The 22,371-nt window shown below is 41.4% G+C and overlaps 1 protein-coding gene across 1 annotated transcript in view; it reads right to left on the bottom strand.

The window, feature by feature from the left end:
- Window positions 1–22,371, bottom strand: part of IL31RA (interleukin 31 receptor A) — a 64,164-nt gene that overhangs the window by 12,956 nt on the left and 28,837 nt on the right. Inside the window, 5 exon segments of the mRNA XM_004286863.3 lie at window positions 1,915–2,055; window positions 4,062–4,135; window positions 4,137–4,206; window positions 5,152–5,253; window positions 6,249–6,431. Coding sequence (XP_004286911.1) covers window positions 1,915–2,055; window positions 4,062–4,135; window positions 4,137–4,206; window positions 5,152–5,253; window positions 6,249–6,431 — 570 coding nt within the window.

Here is a 22,371-nt window from a genome sequence, read left to right on the forward strand (position 1 = left end):
CACTGAATCAGACCCCAACCAAACACGGGACAGATCCATCTCAAACAACCGGGAGTGGCAAAACCACTATTATTGCAACAAGATTTTTTAATTTCAATTGATCAGAAATTCCAGAACAATTAAGCACACCCGCTTAAACCACAGAACACAGTGAACTCCTATAGGAAGGTTTTATTGGGTATTTGTAGTGAGGTGGATGGACCTAGAGTCTGTCATACAAAGTGAAGTAAGCCAGAAAGAGAAAAACAAATATCGCATATTAATGCATAGATGTGAAATCTAGAAAAATGGTACAGATGAACCTATTTGCAGGGCAGGAATAGAGATGCAGATGCAGAGAATGGACATATGGACACAGGGCGGGAAGGGGAGGGTGGGACTAACTGGGAGATTAGGACCGACATATATACACTACCATGTGTAAAACAGATAGCTAGCAGGAACATGCACAGGAAGCTCAGCTCGGTGCTCTGTGACGACCTAGATGGGTGGGATTGGGGGGGTGGGGTTGGAGGGAGGTCCAAGAGGGAGGGGAAATAGGTATATATATAGTTGGTTCACTTCATTGTACAGCAGAAACTAACACAACATTGTAAAGCAATTATACTCCAATAAAAAAATGAAAAGCAAACAAACAAAAGAACCAAGGGTAAGAAACTTCTAGTCTCCAAGGCAGGCTCTTGCCTTCAATCTGACCCGTAGAGAAAATTCCATCAGATAATGCGACTTGTGCCTAGTGTTGTGAAAATATAACATGATTTTAAAAGACTTTAAAGAGCAATATCAAAAAGAACTCCCAAAAGACAATGTTAGTCAATAAAAACAGAACATGTTTTCTGTGTAAAAACACATGTTTTACTCACATTTTCCAGAACCATAAGCTATTTTTATTCTTTTGGATGTGTGATGATGAACAGGAGAATTTCAAGAATACTTAGACTATTTATAGCTTTTATTGAAAATTTTGCAATGTTCCTTCACTTTTAAGCTTCATTTTTTTTAAAGTGTTAGTATATCCTTAAAATCAAACCTCTGTCATTCAAAGACAGAGATTTCTGTTTCTCCCATTCTATTTCTCTGTTTTCTCCCATTCTCCTTCCTTCTTTCTTCTTCATCTCCCTCTTCAGCCTGTCTTCTTTCCCTCTTGAATATTCCCCATAACCATCGTATGAATCACATTATATTTTACATTATTGTTGTATTTATTAAATTTTTCTTGCTCCCATTTTTTTTTTTTTTTTGGCGGTACATGGGCCTCTCACTGCTGTGGCCTCTCCCGTTGCGGAGCGCAGGCTCTGAACGTGCAGGCTCAGCGGCCATGGCTCACGGGCCCAGCCGCTCCGCGGCATGTGGGATCTTCCCAGACCGGGGCATGAACCCGTGTCCCCTGCTTCGGCAGGTGGACTCTCAACCACTGCGCCACCAGGGAAGCCCTCTTGCTCTCATTTTTTAATATAAAAGCTGATTAGTAGAACATATTATACACTTTTTTACTCAAAAAACTCCACAAACAATGAGGTTAAGTGGGCCAATGGTGCTTGATCAACCAAGGCTTTCCCTTGTTTGACACACAGGGACTGGTGACTATGAACTTGGGGATAGCCTTGAGGTGGGAGCTGGTTTGGAGTGACAGTGAAGTTGGCATTCACTTGATCCCTCCTCCCTAAGAAGATTCGGGGCTACCCAGGAAGAAGCAAAATGAGCCATCTTTCCAAATTCAGCTCTCAATTTTCCTGCTCTCCCTCCTCCCTCCTCACCCATATGCTTTCCAGGAAGGCCAATGAGTCAGAGAGCAAATGGTTCTTCTCACTTCTCCCTTTCATTTGCCCTCCCCCTGCCTTTGGGAAACATCATCTGTGACTAGCCTAAAGGAAATGCCAAGGAGACATTCCCAGGGACTGAAGGAGTACTCACTAATTGACAATGTCTTGAAGTTTATCCTGGTGCCACTAGTTCCCCCAGCACTGGTGCTGGCCATGACCTGAACAGTGTAAGAGGTCTTTCGTGTCAGGGACTCCAGGCTATACTGCAAGATGCTGGAGTTGACTATCTTGGCTAAAGGAAAAATATAAAAGTCAAACACCACAGCCAAACCCAAGTGAAAACTGTGCTTTAGTGGCACTGATATAAAAGCATTGGAACCTGGGCTTCCAAACTTGGCCACCTCATACCCCAATCTCTCTACTCATGTTCTGATTAAAATTAGCCTATCAAGATGGATCAAAGACCTAAATATAAGAGTTAAATCTATACGACGCTTAGAAAACATAGGATAAATCTATATGTCCTTGAATTTGGCAATGATTTCTTAAATATGACACCAAACACACAAGCAGCAAAAAGATTAAACTGAACTTCATCAAAAGACACTATCAAGAGCGTGAAAAAACAACTTACAGAATGGGAAAATATTTGCAAATCATATATTTGATAAGGAATCTGTATCTAGAATATGTTAAAAAAAACCCCACAAAACTCTAACAGCTCAACACCGGAAGACAAACAACCCAATTTAAAAATGGCAGGGCTTCCCTGGTGGCGCAGTGGTTGAGAGTCCACCTGCCGATGCAGGGGACACGGGTTCGTGCCCCGGTCCGGGAGGATCCCACATGCCGTGGAACAGCTGGGCCCATGAGCCATGGCCGCTGGGCCTGCACGTCCGGAGCCTGTGCTCCGCAACGGGTGAGGCCACAGCAGTGAGAGGCCCGCACACCGCAAAAAAATAAATAAATAAAAAAAATGGCAGAGTCTGAAAAGACTTTCTCCAAAGAAGATACACAAATGGCCAAAGAGCAAGTACAAAGATGCTCTACATCATTAGTTATTAAGGAAGTACAAATCAAAACCACATTGAAATAGCACTTTACACCCACTAGGATAGCCACACTTTTTTTTTAAATGGAAAATATCAAGTGTTGGTAAGGATATGGAGAAATTAGAATTCTCATATATATTGCTGGTAGAAATGTAAATTGGTGTAGCTGCTATGAAAAGAGTTTGGTGGTTCCTAAATAAGTTAAACTAGTATTACCATATGACCCAGCAATTCTACTCCTAGTAATACACCCCAAAGAATAAAAAGCAGAGATTCAAACAGATAGTTGTACACCAATGTTCATAGCAGCATTAATCACACTGGCTAAAAGATGAAAACAACCCAAATGTCCCATCAACTGATGAATGGATAAACAAACTGTTTATCCATATAATAGAAAATTATTTAGCCATGAAAAGGAATGCGGTGCTAATACATGCTATAACGTGGCTGAACTTTGAACACATTATGCTAAGTGAAAGAAGCCAGGCAAAAAAAGGCCCCATATTGTATGATTCTGTTTATATGAAATATCCAGAATAGGTAAATCCACAGAAACAGAAAGCAATTTTGTGGTTGCTAGGGACTGTGGGACAAGGGTAAGGTAGCGACTGAATGGGTACAGGGTTTCTATCTGGGGCGGAAATAGGTAGTGGTGATGGTTGCACAACATTATGGATGTACTTAATGCCACTAAATTGTACACTTTCAAATGTTTAAAGTGGTCAGTTTTGTGTTATATGTATTCTACTGTAACAACAACAACAACAAATTAGCCTAAATGGGAATCCAAGCCCAGCCCAGAACTCAGGATGTTAGGCAATATTGTAGACGCAAGAAAAAAGCAGTGGGCGGTAGGAGTCATGGTAAAGGGTCCTGCACTGAAGTAAGTGCCACGAAACAGGGTCTGTCCCCCTCCAGCCTTTAATCCAGGTTATGCCCCACTCTGGAATAGAGGTCAGGAAGCTCCCAGAAGGCCCACCTGTTCACGGCCTGATAGGCACAAATTATATCAAGCCCTCTGGTTCCTACCGGACTCTCAGGTACAGTCATTTCACTCTCACCTGACTCTAAAAAACTCAAGAGGTGGGTGCCCTTGGCCCCATTTTCAGAGAAGCTCAAAGAAGCTGAGTGATTCCTGCAAGGTGGCAGGGCACCAGCCATGGGAGTCACCCCTATAGCAGGTCTATCCATAGCATCTATCTGGGGCTTGGGGTTCTTTCAACTTGTCGATAAGCTCACTTACAGAATTCCTTTCCATCTTCAGCTTGGTAAAATATGGTACAGTTGTTGATGAAACCGTTTCTCTGACTCTTGGGACTCCTTCCATGTAATTGTGACTGTCTCCACACCAATGTTCTCCGCCTTTGTCATGGGACCTGCTGATGGACCTTTATAGGACAGGGAGATAAATAATAAACACCGAATTACACCCCAGCAGATCCTTGCCCCACAAAATCTCTGGCCAGTCCTCAGACTTATCAGTGCTGGGGGTGGGAGGTGGGGGCAGAGTAGGGAACTGATGAATCAGTTTGTTTGAGAAAATTGTTGTCTAGAATCATCCATCTTGAACAGGAAGGGAAGCAGTGTCCAAGACCAGAGAACAAGACCTCTCACTCTGATTTGGAGCCCAGCTCTTTCATTCATACCTGTAATAGCTATTATCAAACAATTAAAGAGTATGCCTCCATGGGCTACCTCTGAGTGACAGGATATATTTCCTAAGGTTGAATCTGGAAGATGTTAACTTTCAAAAAGATACAGTCTGAGTGGTTTGCCAATAAAACCCTGGCTTATCACTACATAATTAAAAATAAATAATGTTTTAGCATCTCCAAGTTACGAATAACTCTTAGGGTTCCTAACTTGGTCTTAGCTAAATGTTGTTTCTGCTTACAGCGCTATCTGCACTGAGTTTCTTTGTGACTTTGGGCAAGTTATTTCACCTCTCTGAGCCTCAATTTTCCATTTGTGAGATGAAGGGCTTGGACTTGATCTCTAATGTCTACTCCAGCTTTAAAATTCAGTGAATCCAGGGACTTCCCTGGTGGTCCAGTAGTTGAGACTCCACGCTTCCAATGCAGGGGGTGCAGGTTCGATCCCTGGTCGGGGAACTAAGATCCCACATGCCACACAGCGCAGCCAAAAAAAAAAATTCAGTGAATCCATACCGTGACCACAACTGGGTCAAACATACATAGCTTACTACGAGCTAAGGTGCAGCACGGATGGGCACTAAAGCAACTGTGAACAAGCTACAGGCCTTCACAGCCTTGTGTAAATGTTGGACAGGCCCCAGTGTTTCCTTTCCTCAACAGAAACTTGTCCATACATACCACCTTCTTTGACATAAGCCTGGATAGAATATGGCTCACCCACTCGGTCTTGCAACATTGGATACACAGAGATGTTATAGCACCGGAAAGGTTTTAGTTCATCTGTGGAAAAAGGGGAGGGGGGAGAGAGAGAGAGAGGGAAGGTTGGGGAGGGAGGGAGACGGAGAGGAAAGGAGAGGGAGAAAGAGAGAGAGATGGGGACAGAGAGAGTGGGAAGAGAGACAAACAAGCATTAGGTGCAGAGCATGGCATAGAAGAAGGAAAGCTAGACTAAGACTTATGTGCTATGACTTACAGAAGATATTTTATTTTTCTATAGTTTCCACATATGGAAAATAAGGAAGTTAGGTTGGATGGTCTCTAATGTCTATTCCATTTCTAACATTTTTAAATTAATTATTAGAACTAAACCTGCACCACTCTGACAAAATGACAGAGCCACCCAGGAAAGGAGAAGTAAGAGCTCCAGTCTCTCCTCCATCACTGATTTTGTTACATGATTTGGGGGCACTACAGAATAAACTTAACCCTTCTTTCAATAGCGTATCAGCCTAGAGAACTCAGGTACCATAAATTGTACCTCTTCTGTCTGCATCCCTACATAAGCATAACTCTTCATGTGGATGCTATTAAGTATTAGGAAATGGTTGGAGAGTAAAGCCTCACTTATGTGTCTTACATGGAGCAGGGGCTTTCTTGAAAAGAAGGCTATTCCCTGTATCAATCACCTGGGGAAGGGGCCTAGATCTTAAACAGGCAACCAGAACTGAAGGAGGTGCCCTGGGTAGGACAGATGGGATACAAACTCTGGTGTTATCCACGTGATCAAGATATCTGGGAAGAGCTCTCTGATGGTAGGTGTCAAGATGGTGTTTTCCACCTGGAAACACGCCAGATGCCTGGTCTGATACCTATGGATTCCTATTCTAGTATTGCTGGGAAATGCCAAGAAGTACACTTCCTTAAGCTTGCCCTAGCTTGTCAAATTCTATTTGACACACATTTACAGTTTTGAAGCCAAAGTTAAGGATTTAAAAACTGATGAAAATGAAACGGAATCCTACACAGAGGGAATTTGTGGGCTCTGCACTGGCTACCCTGCTGGATTGTCCAGTTCCTGGTCTGAGACACAGATTCCCATGAAATGGTCGAGGACTCTGAGTCCAAATCTGGGACCCACTCAATCATCCATGTATCCACCTCCAGAGCAGAGCTTTGCCACTCCACCACCAGCTGGTCCTGAGTGAAGCAGGTCTGCATAGCCTCGATGCACTGAAATGCTGAAAGGAGAAAAGAGGACTGCTTCACAACACCCAACTCATCCTCCAAGTGCACCAACAACATTAACAACCATTCATTGCCCAAAGTGTAAATAAAGAAGGTCAAAGTTCAGGATCCCCACTGCAGCCTTCCCCTATGATACTGTTTTTACTGCTTTTATTGTGTCCCTTTTCCTTACCCTCAATATTTGATGAACTGCCTTCTTCACATTTTGTTATCTTCCCCAATTTTACCTATTTCCAGCAAAGTATCTTACTAGAAGATTGATGACTAAGACGACTTACAGGGTAGCTCTGGTGTCTCTGCAAGTCAAAAGGAAAGCAAGCCTGAGACAAAGAATGAATCTCTAAAGGTAGAATTTCAGGCACCTGTAATTCTGTGGCTGGGAAGCTGGAAGATGGTGACGCTAAAATCATACCAGAAAAAGTACAGAGGACTTCCGGGAAGATGGCGGAAGAGTAAGACTCGGAGATCACCTTCCTCCCCACAAATACACCAGAAATACATCTACGCCTGGAACAACTCCTACGGAGCACCTACTGAACGCTGGCAGAAGACCTCAGACCTCCCAAAAGGCAAGGAACCCCCCACGTACCTGGTTAGGGCAAAAGAAAAAAATAAACAGAGACAAAAGGATAGGGACGGGTCCTGCACCAGCGGGAGGGAGCTGAGAAGGAGGAAAAGTGTCCACACACTAGGAAGCCCCTTGGCGGGCGGAGACTGAGGGTGGCGGAGTGGGGGAGCTTCGGAGGCGGAGACTGCGGGTGGCGGAGACTGCGGGTGGCGGAGTCGGGGAGCTTCGGAGCCGCGGAGGAGAGCACAGCAACAGGGGTGCGGAGGGCAAAGCGGAGAGATTCCAGCGCAGAGGATCGGGGCCGACCAGCACTCACCAGCCGAGAGGCTTGTCTGCTCGCCCGACGCGGCGGGCGGGGCTGGGAGCTGAGGCTCTGGCTTCTGTCGGAGCGCCGGGAGAGGACTGGGGTTGGCGGCGTGAACGCAGCCTGCAGGGCGTTAGTGCACCGCGGCTAGCCGGGAGGGAGTCCAGGGAAAAGTCTGGACCTGCCGAAGAGGCAAGAGACTTTTTCTTCCCTCTTTGTTTCCTGGTGCACGAGGAGAGGGGATTAAGAGCGCTGCTTAAAGGAGCTCCAGAGACGGGCGCGAGCCGCGGCTAAAAGTGCGGAGCCCAGAGACAGACATGAGACGCTAAGGCCGCTGCTGCCGCCACCAAGAAGCCTGTGTGCGAAAACAGGTCACTATCCACACCCCCTTCCGGGGAGCCTGTGCCAGGGTCCTGGGATCCAGGGACAACTCCCCCGGGAGAACAAACGGCGCGCCTCAGGCTAGCAACGTCACGCCAGAGCCTCCGAATCAGCGGCTCCTTTAACCCCGTCCTGTCTGAGCAAAGAACAGACGCCCTCCGGCAACCTACACGCACAGGCGGGGCCAAATCCAAAGCTGAGCCTCTGGGAGCTGTGAAAACAAAGAAGAGAAAGGGAAATCTCTCCCAGCGCCTCAGAAGCAGCGGATTAAACCTCTACAATCAACTTGATGTACCCTGCATCTGTGGAATACATGAATAGACAACGACTCATCCCAAATTAAGGAGCGGTGTGGATGAAAGGCTCTTGGTGCTGCAGCCAGGAGTTAGTGCTGTGCCTCTGATGTGGGAGAGCCAACTTCAGGACACTGGTCCACAAGAGGCCTCCCAGCTGCACATAATATCAAACGGTGAAAATCTCCCAGAGATCTCCATCTCAACGCCAGCACATAGCTTCACTCAACGACCAGCAAGCTACAGTGCTGGACATCCTATGCCAAACAACTAGCAAGACAGGAACACAACCCCACCCATTAGCAGAGAGGCTGCCCAAAATCATAATAAGTCTACAGACACCCCAAAACACACCACCAGACGTGGACCTGCCCACCAGAAAGACAAGATCCAGCCTCATCCACCAGAACACAGGCACTAGTACCCTCCACCAGGAAGCCTACACAACCCACTGAACCAACCTTAGCCACTGGGGACAGACACAAAAAACAACAGGAACTACAAACCTTCAGCCTGCAAAAAGGAGACCCCCAAACACAGTAATATAAGCAAAATGAAAAGACAGAAAAACACACAGCAGATGAAGGAGCAAGATAAAAACCCACCAGACCTAACAAATGAAGAGGAAATAGGCAGTCTACCTGAAAAAGAATTCAGAATAATGATAGTAAAGATGATCCAAAATCTTGGAAATAGAATGGACAAAATGCAAGAATCAGTTAACAAGGACCTAGAAGAACTAAAGATGAAACAAACAATGATGAACAACACAATAAATGAAATGAAAAATACTCTAGATGGGATCAATAGCAGAATAACTGAGGCAGAAGAACGGATAAGTGACCTGGAAGATAAAATAGTGGAAATAACTACTGCAGAGAAGAATAAAGAAAAAAGAATGAAAAGAACTGAGGACAGTCTCAGAGACCTCTGGGACAACATTAAACGCACCAACATTCGAATTATAGGGGTTCCAGAAGAAGAAGAGAAAAAGAAAGGGACTGAGAAAATATTTGAAGAGATTATAGTTGAAAACTTCCCTAATATGGGAAAGGAAATAGTTAATCAAGTCCAGGAAGCACAGAGAGTCCCATACAGGATAAATACAAGGAGAAATACGCCAAGACACATATTAATCAAACCGTCAAAAATTAAATACAAAGAAAACATATTAAAAGCAGCAAGGGAAAAACAACAAATAACACACAAGGGAATCCCCATATTGTTAACAGCTGATCTTTCAGCAGAAGCTCTGCAAGCCAGAAGGGAGTGGCAGGACATATTGAAAGTGTTGAAGGAGAAAAACCTGCAACCAAGATTACTCTACCCAGCAAGGATCTCATTCAGATTTGATGGAGAAATTAAAACGTTTACAGACAAGCAAAAGCTGAGAGAGTTCAGCACCACCAAACCAGCTCTACAACAACTGCTAAAGGAACTTCTCTAGGCAAGAAACACAAAAGAAGGAAAAGACCTACAGTAACGAACCCAAAACAATTAAGAAAATGGGAATGGGAACACACATATCAATAATTACCTTAAATGTAAATGGACTAAATGCTCCCACCAAAAGACACAGATTGGCTGAATGGATACAAAAACAAGACGCATATATTTGCTGTCTACAAGAGACCCACTTCAGACCTAGAGACACATACAGACTGAAAGTAAGGGGATGGAAAAAGATATTCCATGCAAATGGAAATCAAAAGAAAGCTGGAGTAGCAATTCTCATATCAGACAAAATAGACTTTAAAATAAAGACTATTAGAAGAGACAAAGAAGGACACTACATAATGATCAAGGGATCGATCCAAGAAGATATAACAATTGTAATTATTTATGCACCCAACATAGGAGCACCTCAATACATAAGGCAAATACTGACAGCCATAAAAGGGGAAATCGACAGTAACACATTCATAGTAGATGACTTTAACACCCCACTTTCACAAATGGACAGATCATCCAAAATGAAAATAAATAAGGAAACACAAGCTTTAAATGATACATTAAACGAGATGGACTTAATTGATATTTATAGGACATTCCATCCAAAAACAACAGAATACACATTTTTCTCAAGTGCTCATGGAACATTCTCCAGGATGGATTATATCTTGGGTCACAAATCAAGCCTTGGTAAATTTAAGAATATTGAAATTGTATCAAGTATCTTTTCCTACCACAACGCTATGAGACTAGATATCAATTACAGGAAAAGATCTGTAAAAAATACAAACACATGGAGGCTAAACAATACACTACTTAATAACGAAGTGATCACTGAAGAAATCAAAGAGGAAATCAAAAAATACCTAGAAACAAATGACAATGGAGACACGACGACTCAAAATCTATGGGATGCAGCAAAAGCAGTTCTAAGAGGGAAGTTTATAGCAATACAATCCTACCTTAAGAAACAGGAAACATCTCGAATAAACAACCTAACCTTGCACCTAAAGGAATTAGAGAAAGAAGAAGAAAAAAACCCCAAAGTTAGCAGAAGGAAAGAAATCATAAAAATCAGATCAGAAATAAATGAAAAAGAAATGAAGGAAACAATAGCAAAGATCAATAAAACTAAAAGCTGGTTCTTTGAAAGGATAAACAAAATTGATAAACCATTAGCCAGACTCATCAAGAAAAAAAGGGAGAAGACTCAAATCAATAGAATTAGAAATGAAAAAGGAGAAGTAACAGCTGACACTGCAGAAGTACAAAAGATCATGAGAGATTACTACAAGCAACTCTATGCCAATAAAATGGACAACCTGGAAGAAATGGACAAATTCTTAGAAAGGCACAACCTGCCAAGACTGAATCAGGAAGAAATAGAAAATATGAACAGACCAATCACAAGCACTGAAATTGAAACTGTGATTAAAAATCTTCCAACAAACAAAAGCCCAGGACCAGATGGCTTCACAGGCGAATTCTATCAAACATTTAGAGAAGAGCTATCACCTATCCTTCTCAAACTCTTCCAAAATATAGCAGAGGGAGGAACACTCCCCAACTCATTCTATGAGGCACCCATCACCCTGATACCAAAACCAGACAAGGATGTCACAAAGAAAGAAAACTACAGGCCAATATCACTGATGAACATAGATGCAAAAATCCTCAACAAAATACTAGCAAACAGAATCCAACAGCACATTAAACGGATCATACACCATGATCAAGTGGGGTTTATCCCAGGAATGCAAGGATTCTTCAATCTACGCAAATCAATCAACGTGATACACCATATTAACAAATTGAAGGAGAAAAACCATATGATCATCTCAATAGATGCAGAGAAAGCTTTTGACAAAATTCAACACCCATTTATGATAAAAACCCTGCAGAAAGTAGGCATAGAGGGAACTTTCCTCAACATAATAAAGGCCATATATGACAAACCCACAGCCAACATTGTCCTCAATGGTGAAAAACTGAAAGCATTTCCACTAAGATCAGGAACAAGACAAGGTTGCCCACTCTCACCACTCTTATTCAACATAGTTTTGGAAGTTTTAGCCACAGCAATCAGAGAAGAAAAGGAAATAAAGGAATCCAAATCGGAAAAGAAGAAGTCAAGCTGTCACTCTTTGCAGATGACATGATACTATACATAGAGAATCCTAAAGATGCTACCAGAAAACTACTAGAGCTAATCAATGAATTTGGTAAAGTAGCAGGATACAAAATTAATGCACAGAAATCTCTGGCATTCCTATACACTAATGATGAAAAATCTGAAAGTGAAATCAAGAAAACACTCCCATTTACCATTGCAACAAAAAGAATAAAATATCTAGGAATAAACCTACCTAAGGAGACAAAAGATCTGTATGCAGAAAATTATAAGACACGGATGAAAGAAATTAAAGATGATACAAATAGATGGAGAAATATACCATGTTCTTGGATTAGAAGAATCAACATTGTGAAAATGACTATACTATGCAAAGCAATCTACAGATTCAATGCGATCCCTATCAAACTACCACTGGTATTTTTCACAGAACTAGAACAAAAAATTTCGCAATTTGTATGGAAACACAAAAGACCCCGAAGAGCCAAAGCAATCTTGAGAACGAAAAACGGAGCTGGAGGAATCAGGCTCCCTGACTTCAGACTATACTACAAAGCTACAGTAATCAAGACAGTATGGTACTGGCACAAAAACAGATATATAGCTCAATGGAACAGGATAGAAAGCCCAGAGATAAACCCACGCACATATGGTCACCTTATCTTTGACAAAGGAGGCAGGAATGTACAGTGGAGAAAGGACAGCCTCTTCAATAAGTGGTGCTGGTAAAACTGGACAGGTACATTTAAAAGTATGAGATTAGATCACTCCCTAACACCATACACAAAAATAAGCTCAAAATGGATTAAAGACCTAAATGTAAGGCCAGAAACTATCAAACTCTTAGAGGAAAACATAGGCAGGACACTCTATGACATAAATCACAGCAAAGTCCTTTTTGACCCACCTCCTAGAGAAATGGAAATAAAAACAAAAGTAAACAAATGGGACCTAATGAAACTTAAAAGCTTTTGCGCAGCAAAGGAAACCATAAAGAAGACCAAAAGACAACCCTCAGAATGGGAGAAAATATTTGCAAATGAAGCAACTGACAAAGGATTAATCTCCAAAATTTATAAGCAGCTCATGCAGCTTAATAACAAAAAAACAAACAACCCAATCCAAAAATGGGCAGAAGACCTAAATAGACATTTCTCCAAAGAAGATATACAGAGTGCCAACAAACACATGAAAGAATGCTCAACATCACTAATCATTAGAGAAATGCAAATCAAAACTACAATGAGATATCATCTCACACCAGTCAGAATGGCCATCGTCAAAAAATCTAGAAACAATAAATGCTGGAGAGGGTGGGGAGAAAAGGGAACCCTCTTGCACTGTTGGTGGAAATGTAAATTGATACAGCCACTGTGGAGAACAGTATGGAGGTTCCTTAAAAAACTACAAATAGAACTACCATATGACCCAGCAATCCCACTACTGGGCATATACCCTGAGAAAACCATAATTCAAAAAGAGTCATGTACCAAAATGTTCATTGCAGCTCTATTTACAATAGCCCAGAGATGGAAACAACCTAAGTGTCCATCATCGGATGACTGGATAAAGAAGATGTGGCACATATATACAATGGAATATTACTCAGCCTTAAAAAGAAACGAAATTGAGCTATTTGTAATGAGGTGGATAGACCTAGAGTCTGTCATACAGAGTGAAGTAAGTCAGAAAGAGAGAGACAAATACCGTATGCTAACACATATATATGGAATTTAAGAAAAAAAAATGTCATGAAAAACCTAGGGGTGAAACAGGAATAAAGACACAGACTTACTAGAGAATGGACTTGAGGCTATGGGGAGGGGGAAGGGTAAACGGTGACAAAGCGAGAGAGAGGCATGGACATATATACACTACCAAACGTAAGGTAGATAGCTAGTGGGAAGCAGCCGCATAGCACAGGGAGATCAGCTCGGCGCTTTGTGACCGCCTGGAGGGGTGGTATAGGGAGGGTGGGAGGGAGGGAGACGCAAGAGGGAAGAGATATGGGAACATATGTATATATATAGCTGATTCATTTTGTTGTGAAGCTGAAACTAACATACCATTGTAAAGCAATTATACTCCAATAAAGATGCTAAAATGAAAAAAAAAAAAGAATGAGTTTGCTTCCTATCTCTTTTCAACAACTCTATTTCCAGTGACAAACAGATTCTGGGAATTTTGAGGAAAGGTATTTTATTTTATATATTTTATATTATATTTTATTTTGTTTTATTTATTTATTAGGTTATCATCACCCAGATCCCTTCATAATTACTCCATTAACCCCAGTCAACATTATATTTCGTCCACAAGTTATTCTACTATATAATACAGGAAGTGCACCAGCCACCAAGAATATACTCCAGAAAGAGTACAGTCCTCCAGTTTCTGCTTCAGTTCCTGAGCACTCCAGCCAAATGGGACATCTCATAATTTCCCAAAAGCACCCTGCGATTTCGCATCTCCACACTTTGTCCATGTGACTCCTTCTGCCTAGAATGTCATTTCCTCCTTATTCCTGAAAATTAATCCATCCTTCCAGACTCAGCTCAAGGCTAACCTCTAAATGCCTTCCCTCAACTCCCAGATGGACTCGGCCAGCCAGTCCTCCCGTGTCCCACCCACCCTCCATGCCATCTGTACTGTGGCACACGGCACACAGAATGGCGTTTAGTAGTTTATCTGTTGGCTTCTCTACAGATAGGGAGCTTCTGAAGAGTGGAGCTTCTCTAATGCCTCTATGAAGCCTTAGTGTTGAAGGCAGTGCCTGGTATATGGTAGATATTCACTACTGTTCGTGGAATAATTAGAATAAAAGACTATTGGCACTGGCTCCTCATCTCATCCCAGATGAGATGGTGAGATAGTCTCAGGATATAGCAAATGTAAAAGTAATACCTCCCTTTCAGGAAGAAATAAATGCTACATTTTCAGCTGACATATCATCATGGGGTGGGGAAAAGGAGAGTGCTCAACAAAATAAATCATTTTAGAAAAAATCCCATGCAGCATTTCTGGACAAAACCACAGGGATAACATTTTCTCACACACAAACCAAGTGAAATACCTAATTGAAAATGCCTAAGGCAAAATAAAGCAGAATGAGAACTTGGATCCATAATAATAAAAATACCATCATGAAACAATAAGAGACTGGTTATATAACAGCAATAGTTAATGCCCGTTATTCAAGAGCTATAGCTAATCTCTCCAAAAATAACCATTTTGATTGAAATGAGTATAAAACGTAAAGGGAAAATTTTTTAAGTTTTTCAGTGAAGAATAAATGTGTTCTTTGAAAATTAATTATAACGGTAATAGCATTTTTTTTTTTTTTTGGTCACGCGGCATGTGGGACCTTAGTTCCCCAAGTAGGGATCGAACCCGTGCCCCCTGCAATGGAAGTGCAGAGTCCTAACCACTGGACCGCCAGGGAATTCCCAGTAATAGTATTTTTAACGTCTAACTATTCACAATGTTGTCTTAATTTTCTCTAATTCTTAGCCAAAAGACATGCCTTTACAAGTTCTAAAAGCATACTGGAAAGGTAGGGAGGCCCAACCATGTAGGCTGACATTCTCAGTAATTGAATAAATAATTACAGGTGCTAAAGCTCAAACTGTTATTCCAATATAGGATTTTGCATTTAAAAATCTTATCAATATTAAATATTGAATATTTTATGTATATAAAATATTTTAATTAATTGTAGCTATTGCTTGCTTCCTTTATAGTGAGAACACTCACCTATTATTTGTGAATTTTTTTAGGCCTTAAGAAAAAGAAACAGGGTTTCCTTGGTGACTCAGTGGTTAGGAATCCACCTGCCAATGCAGGGGACACGGGTCCGAGCCCTGGTCCGGGAAGATCCCATGTGCCACAGAGCAACTAAGCCCATGCGCCACAACTACTGAGCCTGCGCTCTAGAGCCCGCGAGCCACAACTATTGAGCCTACACACCACAACTCCTGAAGCCCATGTGCCACAACTACTGAAGCCCACGCACCTAGAGCCCATGCTCCGCAACAAGAGAAGCCACCGCAATGAGAAGCCCGCGCACCACAAGGAAGAGTAGCCCCCGCTCACCGCAACTAGAGAAAGCCCACACGCAGCAACAAAGATCCAACGCAGCCAAAAATAAATAAATAAATAAATTTAAAGGGGGGAAAAAAAAAAGAAGAAGCAACAGTACTAAGTTATACCCAGAGACAAAGCTGGAAAAATTGCAGAAGAAAAAAGGCTTGAGGACCAGTGATCTACTTGCAGAGACAGAAGCATGGACAGTAATAGAAAATATCACCTGGTAAGTGTTGTAATTACAGTAGTACAAGGAGAGCACAGAGTGTCCATGGAGAGGAAAGAGCTGACGACTGGGGAAAGCCAACAAGCGTTGCTAAGATGATGATAATGCCTGTTTGTCCTCCAGTGCCTTTTCCACTTCCCCTCACACAGCAGAGAACCACCACATGTGACTGCTTGTTGGTAGTAAGTGCGAACAAATGTGAGGTGCCTCCCAGGAACTCAGAAATAAGTTCAATTGAGAGTTCAACCAGCAAAATCTGTGCACAAAGGCTATCCTAGTTAACTGTGGGAGTAAATCAAGAATGTACTGGTAAAAGGGTAATTGAAGAACTTGAATTCTCTCCAAACTCCATCCAAGGAAGCCTGGGTATAAACTCAAGAGAGTTGGATCTGGAAAATCAACATTGCCATTTAGCTGCATGAATCTATTCAACTAATTGTATCCTAAATGGAAGGAGATTTGGGGAACAGAAAAGAGAGGTCACCACAGAATGTAAAACACTGATGGTTAAAGAAGACAAAAGTTGGCAGTGTTCATCCAGTATGATCTGTGGGAGGAAATGATGAAGTTTTCTGTTGCTGGAGCAATATACAGTTGACCTTGAAAAATGTGGGCTTTAGGGGTGCTGGCTCTCCACACAGTCAGAAATCCACTCACATAACTTCCGTCCATATATGTGGTTCCTCCCCATCCAAGGTTCCGCATTCGTGGATTCAACCAACCATGAATAGTGCAGTACTATAGTATTTACCATTGAAAAAAAGTCCACATATAAGTGGACCCACACATTTCAAATCCATGCTGTTCAAGCATCAGCTATACTCTATAAGAGGGCAACTTTATAGACTTCAGACTTCACCACGGCCTTGATGAAATATACCTCAAAACCCAAAGTCTCCATGATTGCTCTGATTCTATGAAGCCCTTTCTGGTTACTAATTTAGCAGAAGGGGAGACCCTGAAAAAGGGATATAAGCCTTCTTCTAGTCATTAGAAAAGACTATCCCGCCTTTGTTTAAATATATCAGTATTATGAAGTCTTACATGAGGTGAATCAACCCTCCCAAATCTGAGCAATTCTGGGTGCAGCGAGACTACGGGCTGCAGAAAATTCACAAAGATTATCCTGTGCTCTTAAGGAGAACCATCAAACCACTTCCTTCATTGCCTGGGTTATCAGCCCTAAACTTTTAAAATGCAGCAGCTGTGAATAACTGGTCTTCACTAAGAGGGCACTTCCTAGGAATATACAGTTTCTCATTAGTGGTGCCTCATTTGAATACAGCATTTAATGGAGTCCTGGAATTCTCAAACAACGCTATGAATATTCCATGCTGAATCAAAGGACTCTTAGAATATAAAGTGATGCCACTTAAGTAATTTGTGGTGTCTTATCTTCAAAGTCGGAGCTACTGTTTGGAGTAGAATGACTGGAAATAAATCCAAGTAATTACTGCTGACTATAGCAGTGGCTGGAGACAAGGTAGGAGGGAGAAAACAAAGGAAGAGACACTGCCCCTGCCCGTTGATGTTAAATTATCCCTGCCTCCCAACATCCTGTCTCATATGACCGAAGCAAAAGCAATGGAATGGCTGTTCCACTCTCTAGCAGGCTCCCATTACACAAACACTCCCCCTACCTCGGCTGTCCTTTGGCAATTCAGTTCCCGCTCAAGGCTGTGTCCTGGATGCTGTTTTATCTGATTTCACTTGTATAAAAATGTATCACTATGTGATTTTTCCCAGGGCTGACCTTACTTTCACTCATTCATTCATTCATTCATTCATACATTCACTCAATTAATGTATGTTGATACTCATACTGTGCCACAAACTATGCAGAGTGTGGGATTGGTCTTTAAAGGATGAGCAAAGGAGTAGTAAATTCTAGGGAGAGCAATACACTTTTACGTTGAATCATACAAAACTGCTATTTTCATAAGTCTAAAACAGTCAAATATTGGCAATTTCAGCCTAATAAATAATACTATCCTTTCTTTTTGGATTATGTACCTTGCCCAAAATGAGATTAAGAGCTATCAACATAGTGACGATAGTTGGCAATACTGTATCGTATATTTGAAAGTGCTACAACAGATTTTTTTTTTGATGTGGACCATTTTTAAAGTCTTTATTGAATTTGTTACAATATTGCTTCTGTTTTATGTTTTGGTTTTGGCCGTGAGGCATGTGGGATCTTAGCTCCCCGACCAGGGATCGAACCCACACCCCCCGCCTTAGAAGGTGAAGTCTTAACCACTGGACTGCCAGGGAGGTCCCATGACAGTAGATCTTAAAAGTTCTCATTACAAGAAAAAAATTCTGTAACTATGTATAGTGATGGATGTTAACTAGACTTATTGTGGTGATCATTTCACAATACATACAGATATCAAATCATTATGTTGTACATCTGAAACTAATATAAGTCAATTATATCTCAACTATTTTTTAAAAGAACTGTCAGATAACTACATTCAATTTCAAAGTCTATAAACCCATTTGAGGTTCAGGGTGCTTTCATACAATGAACATTTTGAGACAGCCAACAGCAAGATTGGCAAAAACACAACCATGACGATAGTGAGAGTCTACAAAGTGCTGATTACATTACAAATTACATCTGTCCCTCTTAAAATCTCTGCAGAGTTGGTATTATTACCTCCACTTTACAGATATGGAAGTTGAAGCTCAGCAGTATTATGTAATCAGTCCAAAAATCTTATAGTTTGTAAATGGCTTGGCTGGATTTGAACCTATGATTGTCTTATTCCAAAGCCTAGACTCTTTCCACCAAAATTAAGCAGTAAATATTAGTGATTTACTCTCCCTCAGTCCTCCTGCCACAAAACACCAATACACACAAGGATTTTCCTCTGAACCTCCTAGGTCTAATTTTCTATAGCCTAGAGTTTCCAGGAAGTTAAATCCATTATGTTCATATATTTTCCGCAGCCCCTGACTGCTGTCCTCCATGATTTCCCACTCCAGTCCCAGCATTTTAAAATATTTATTGCCAAAAGATTAGATTCCCTGTAACCATCAACAACCAGTCTAAGGAGCAATTCTAAGGTTTATTCTGACCCATAATTTGAGTGAAGAAAGCAGAAAAACACCCTTACATAATAGAAGAAGAGACCTAATCTGCAAGTGTTTGGGTTATCAAACTCTGCCGCACTCACCTCCCTGTATCAGATGGTGTCCCACAGATGTCCAGCTGGTTCAAAGGATCTGAATCAAACGTCTCTGTCCCCTACCGCACAAGTGAGAACAGGGAGGGTGGTCTGTAATTTATCCACATAGAGCTATGTGAATATTTCCTCTCTGGTTGTCCAGGGGCTTTTCCTTTGCTTTTAAGCCCAGCCCAAGCCAGGGTGGCACTTAACCCACTTATGCTGGGAAGCAGAGTGCATTATTGTAACTTAAAAAAAAATCACTTCTGTGAGACCACTCAACTTTACAGGAAAAGTGACACCTGAACGTGCCATAAAAAAGCTAAAAGGAATGACTAAATTTAAAATTTTCTATTCAGGAGAAGTCCTTACAAATGTGGTAATGGGTGAAATGCTAAGAGTACGTTTAGCTTGAAAGAGGACTATATCATCATGCAATCATCTTTAAACAAAGGAGGAGATGAAGGAGAGAAAATAACGGTAGCTAACTTGGAAAAAGTTTTATAATTCCTAAGTATGTATTAAGCATACTAAACTGAGAGGCCAGAGCCCAGCTAAACTACTAACTTAGTGGCTTATTATGATAATTAAAAATATATGGATTTCTTACTATGTGTCAGGCACTGTACTAGGAACTTGAAATTAATTATCTCAATCCTCACAACAATTCTATGATATCGGTGGTATATTTATTCCCATTTTACAGATGAGGAAACTGAGGCCAAACAATTAAGAAATGTACAAAGTGAGTAGTAGAGCCAGGAATTGAACCAAGACAGCCTGATTCTCAGTTTCCTATAAATCAAAGGGTTAAATCTGATGATTTCTGGGGTCACTTTGGGCATTATAATTGTACAACCTTTTGTAACTGACTGACAAAATCATAAAGAAATCTTTCTCTAGGGAAGAGATTATGATGCAAAAGGAAAGAAACCCAACCTAAGCTTTAAAACAAGGTATGCTCTCCACCATCATATGTCTTATTTTAAACCTATTTCCCATCTTCCTTAGGCAATGTTCTACTAAGTAGGAAAGTTTAGCAGAAATAAGGAGGGGAAAGAGAGGTGGTCTTTTACCTAGTAAACTATAAGTATGAGATACTAAACATCCATTATAATGTACTAACTAGGATAGCTAAATTTTTGCATAAAAATAGCACTTCTTAATTTATTCAACCAATACTTAGTAAACCTATTATATGTATAACACCTGACTAATGGTGTCTATGTATGAAATAAAATTCTGGTTACCACATGGTTGACTGAATATATGTATTTATCTCTGTTCTATCAGGTAACTCCACAAAAATTATGGTAAAGGTAGGGGAAAGCTACAGAGCCACAAAACAAAACAAATGGGAGGAGAGACAACAAGTCACAGCGATAAGAGAGGTCAACAAACTTTTGGAGTATGAGAAGTGAATCAAGTGGCAACTGAATTGGGAAAGATGAGAAAGCTGAAACCTAAAAACACCTAAAAGGGAGGCCACCAAGAAGACCTGTGCTGTAAATTTCATAACGGTCAATTGAGACACCAGATGGGTACAATCGACCCTCATTATCCATGGATTCATATCTGCAAATTCGCCTACTCTCTAAAATTTACTTTGTGTCCCCAAAATGAACACCTGAGCTGTATCGTGGTCATTCACAGACATGAGCCGTGTTGAAAACCTTGAGTCGCTTGGAAGTACAGATTCCCAGCTGAGGTTGAACAAAGCAACACTATTCTCGTACTGTACACACGTCCTTTTCATGGTCTACTTAGTGCCACAGTTTTCGCATTTTTGTGCTTTTTGATGGTGATTCTGTTTAAAATGGCCCCCAAGCATAGCGCTGAAGTGCTGTCTAGTGGTCCTAAGCAGAAGGCTGTGATGTGCCTGACAGAACATATATGTGTTAGATAAGCTTTGTCAGGCATGAGACACTGACAAAGCTTACACTGCTTACAGAGTGTAAAACTTACACAACACATACACTGCTGTTGGCTGTGACTTCAAGGTTGATGCACCAACAATATATATTAAGCTAGGTGTCTTTAAATGGACACGTATGAGACAAGGTTATGTACTGAATAGCTGGCAAACATGTTGTGACCAGAGTCTCACAGGAACTCAACCCTGTGCTTCCCCTACGGAGAAGTGTTCAGTATTCACTAATTCAGTGCTCACAGTGACTTCATAGAATACAATTACTGCAAATAACATGTACAATAGGAAAGATAAATGTGAACTGAAGGAGGAGGGCAAATTGGACCTGCAGGGGTCACTGAAGCTATGTCAGCAGGAATTTGTTGATAAGGGCTAAAGCAGATCTGAGCATGTAACAGAGCATGGGACAGAGCACATATCAGATAGCGCTGGCTAGAATGGGTAATTAATATACTTGAAGAACGTAACACTGAGGTTGGAGGGGGAGAGAAGAAATCCATGCCTTGCAGCCTTTCAACTCGATTCCACAAACATAATTCAATGTTAGGTCCTGTGCTTGACTCTGTGGAAACAAAGTTGAGAAGAGCAGAGGCCCCAACCAGGAAAAGTTCACAACTTAGGTAGGAAAACAGACTTGTAAACAAGGTGCTATAAAGCAAAGTAGCAAGTGCTGTCAAAGGTGTGTATAAAGTGCTACAGGAAATGAGAAAGAGGAGCCATTAATTCTGCTCTATGGGAAATGTACACCAGAAAGTAATTAAGAGAAAGGGAAATTTTAGTGGTACATTCAAGGTAAATGTACAAAATTATAAAATAAATATTCCTGGTAGAGATGTATAAGAGCCTGACATTTACGGCACCTGGGATGGGGTCTAGAAGACCCAATGGTAGCCCTTGACTATACCTCCTTCAGTGAGTCAAACAGTGGACCCTCCGAAGTTAAGTCCACCCAGAACTCGCAATATGACCTTATCTGGAATAAGGGTCTTTGCAGATGTAATTAAGGTAAGGATCTCTAAAAGTGAGTATCCTGGATTAGGTGGGCCCTAAAGCCAGTGACCAGTATCTTTATAAGAGGCAGAAAAGGAGAGTCAAACACAGAGAGACACAAGAGGAAAGCTATGTGACTACAGAAGCAGAGATTGGCGTGATGCATCTGCAAGTCAAAGGACACCAAGGATTGCGAAGCCACCAGAAGCTAAGAAAGAGGTATGGAACAGATTCTCCCTCAGAGCCTGCAGAGGGAACCAATCCTGCTGAAAGCTCAATTTTGGATTTTTGGCCTCCAGACTGTGAGAGAATAAATATCCATTGTTGTTACCCACCAAGTTTGGGCTAGTTTGTTACAATAGCTCAAAGAAATGAATATACCTTCCTATCTCAGGTTACATG

The sequence above is a fragment of the Orcinus orca genome, chromosome 3, assembly GCF_937001465.1.
Source record: "Orcinus orca chromosome 3, mOrcOrc1.1, whole genome shotgun sequence".
NCBI lineage: Eukaryota > Metazoa > Chordata > Mammalia > Artiodactyla > Delphinidae > Orcinus > Orcinus orca.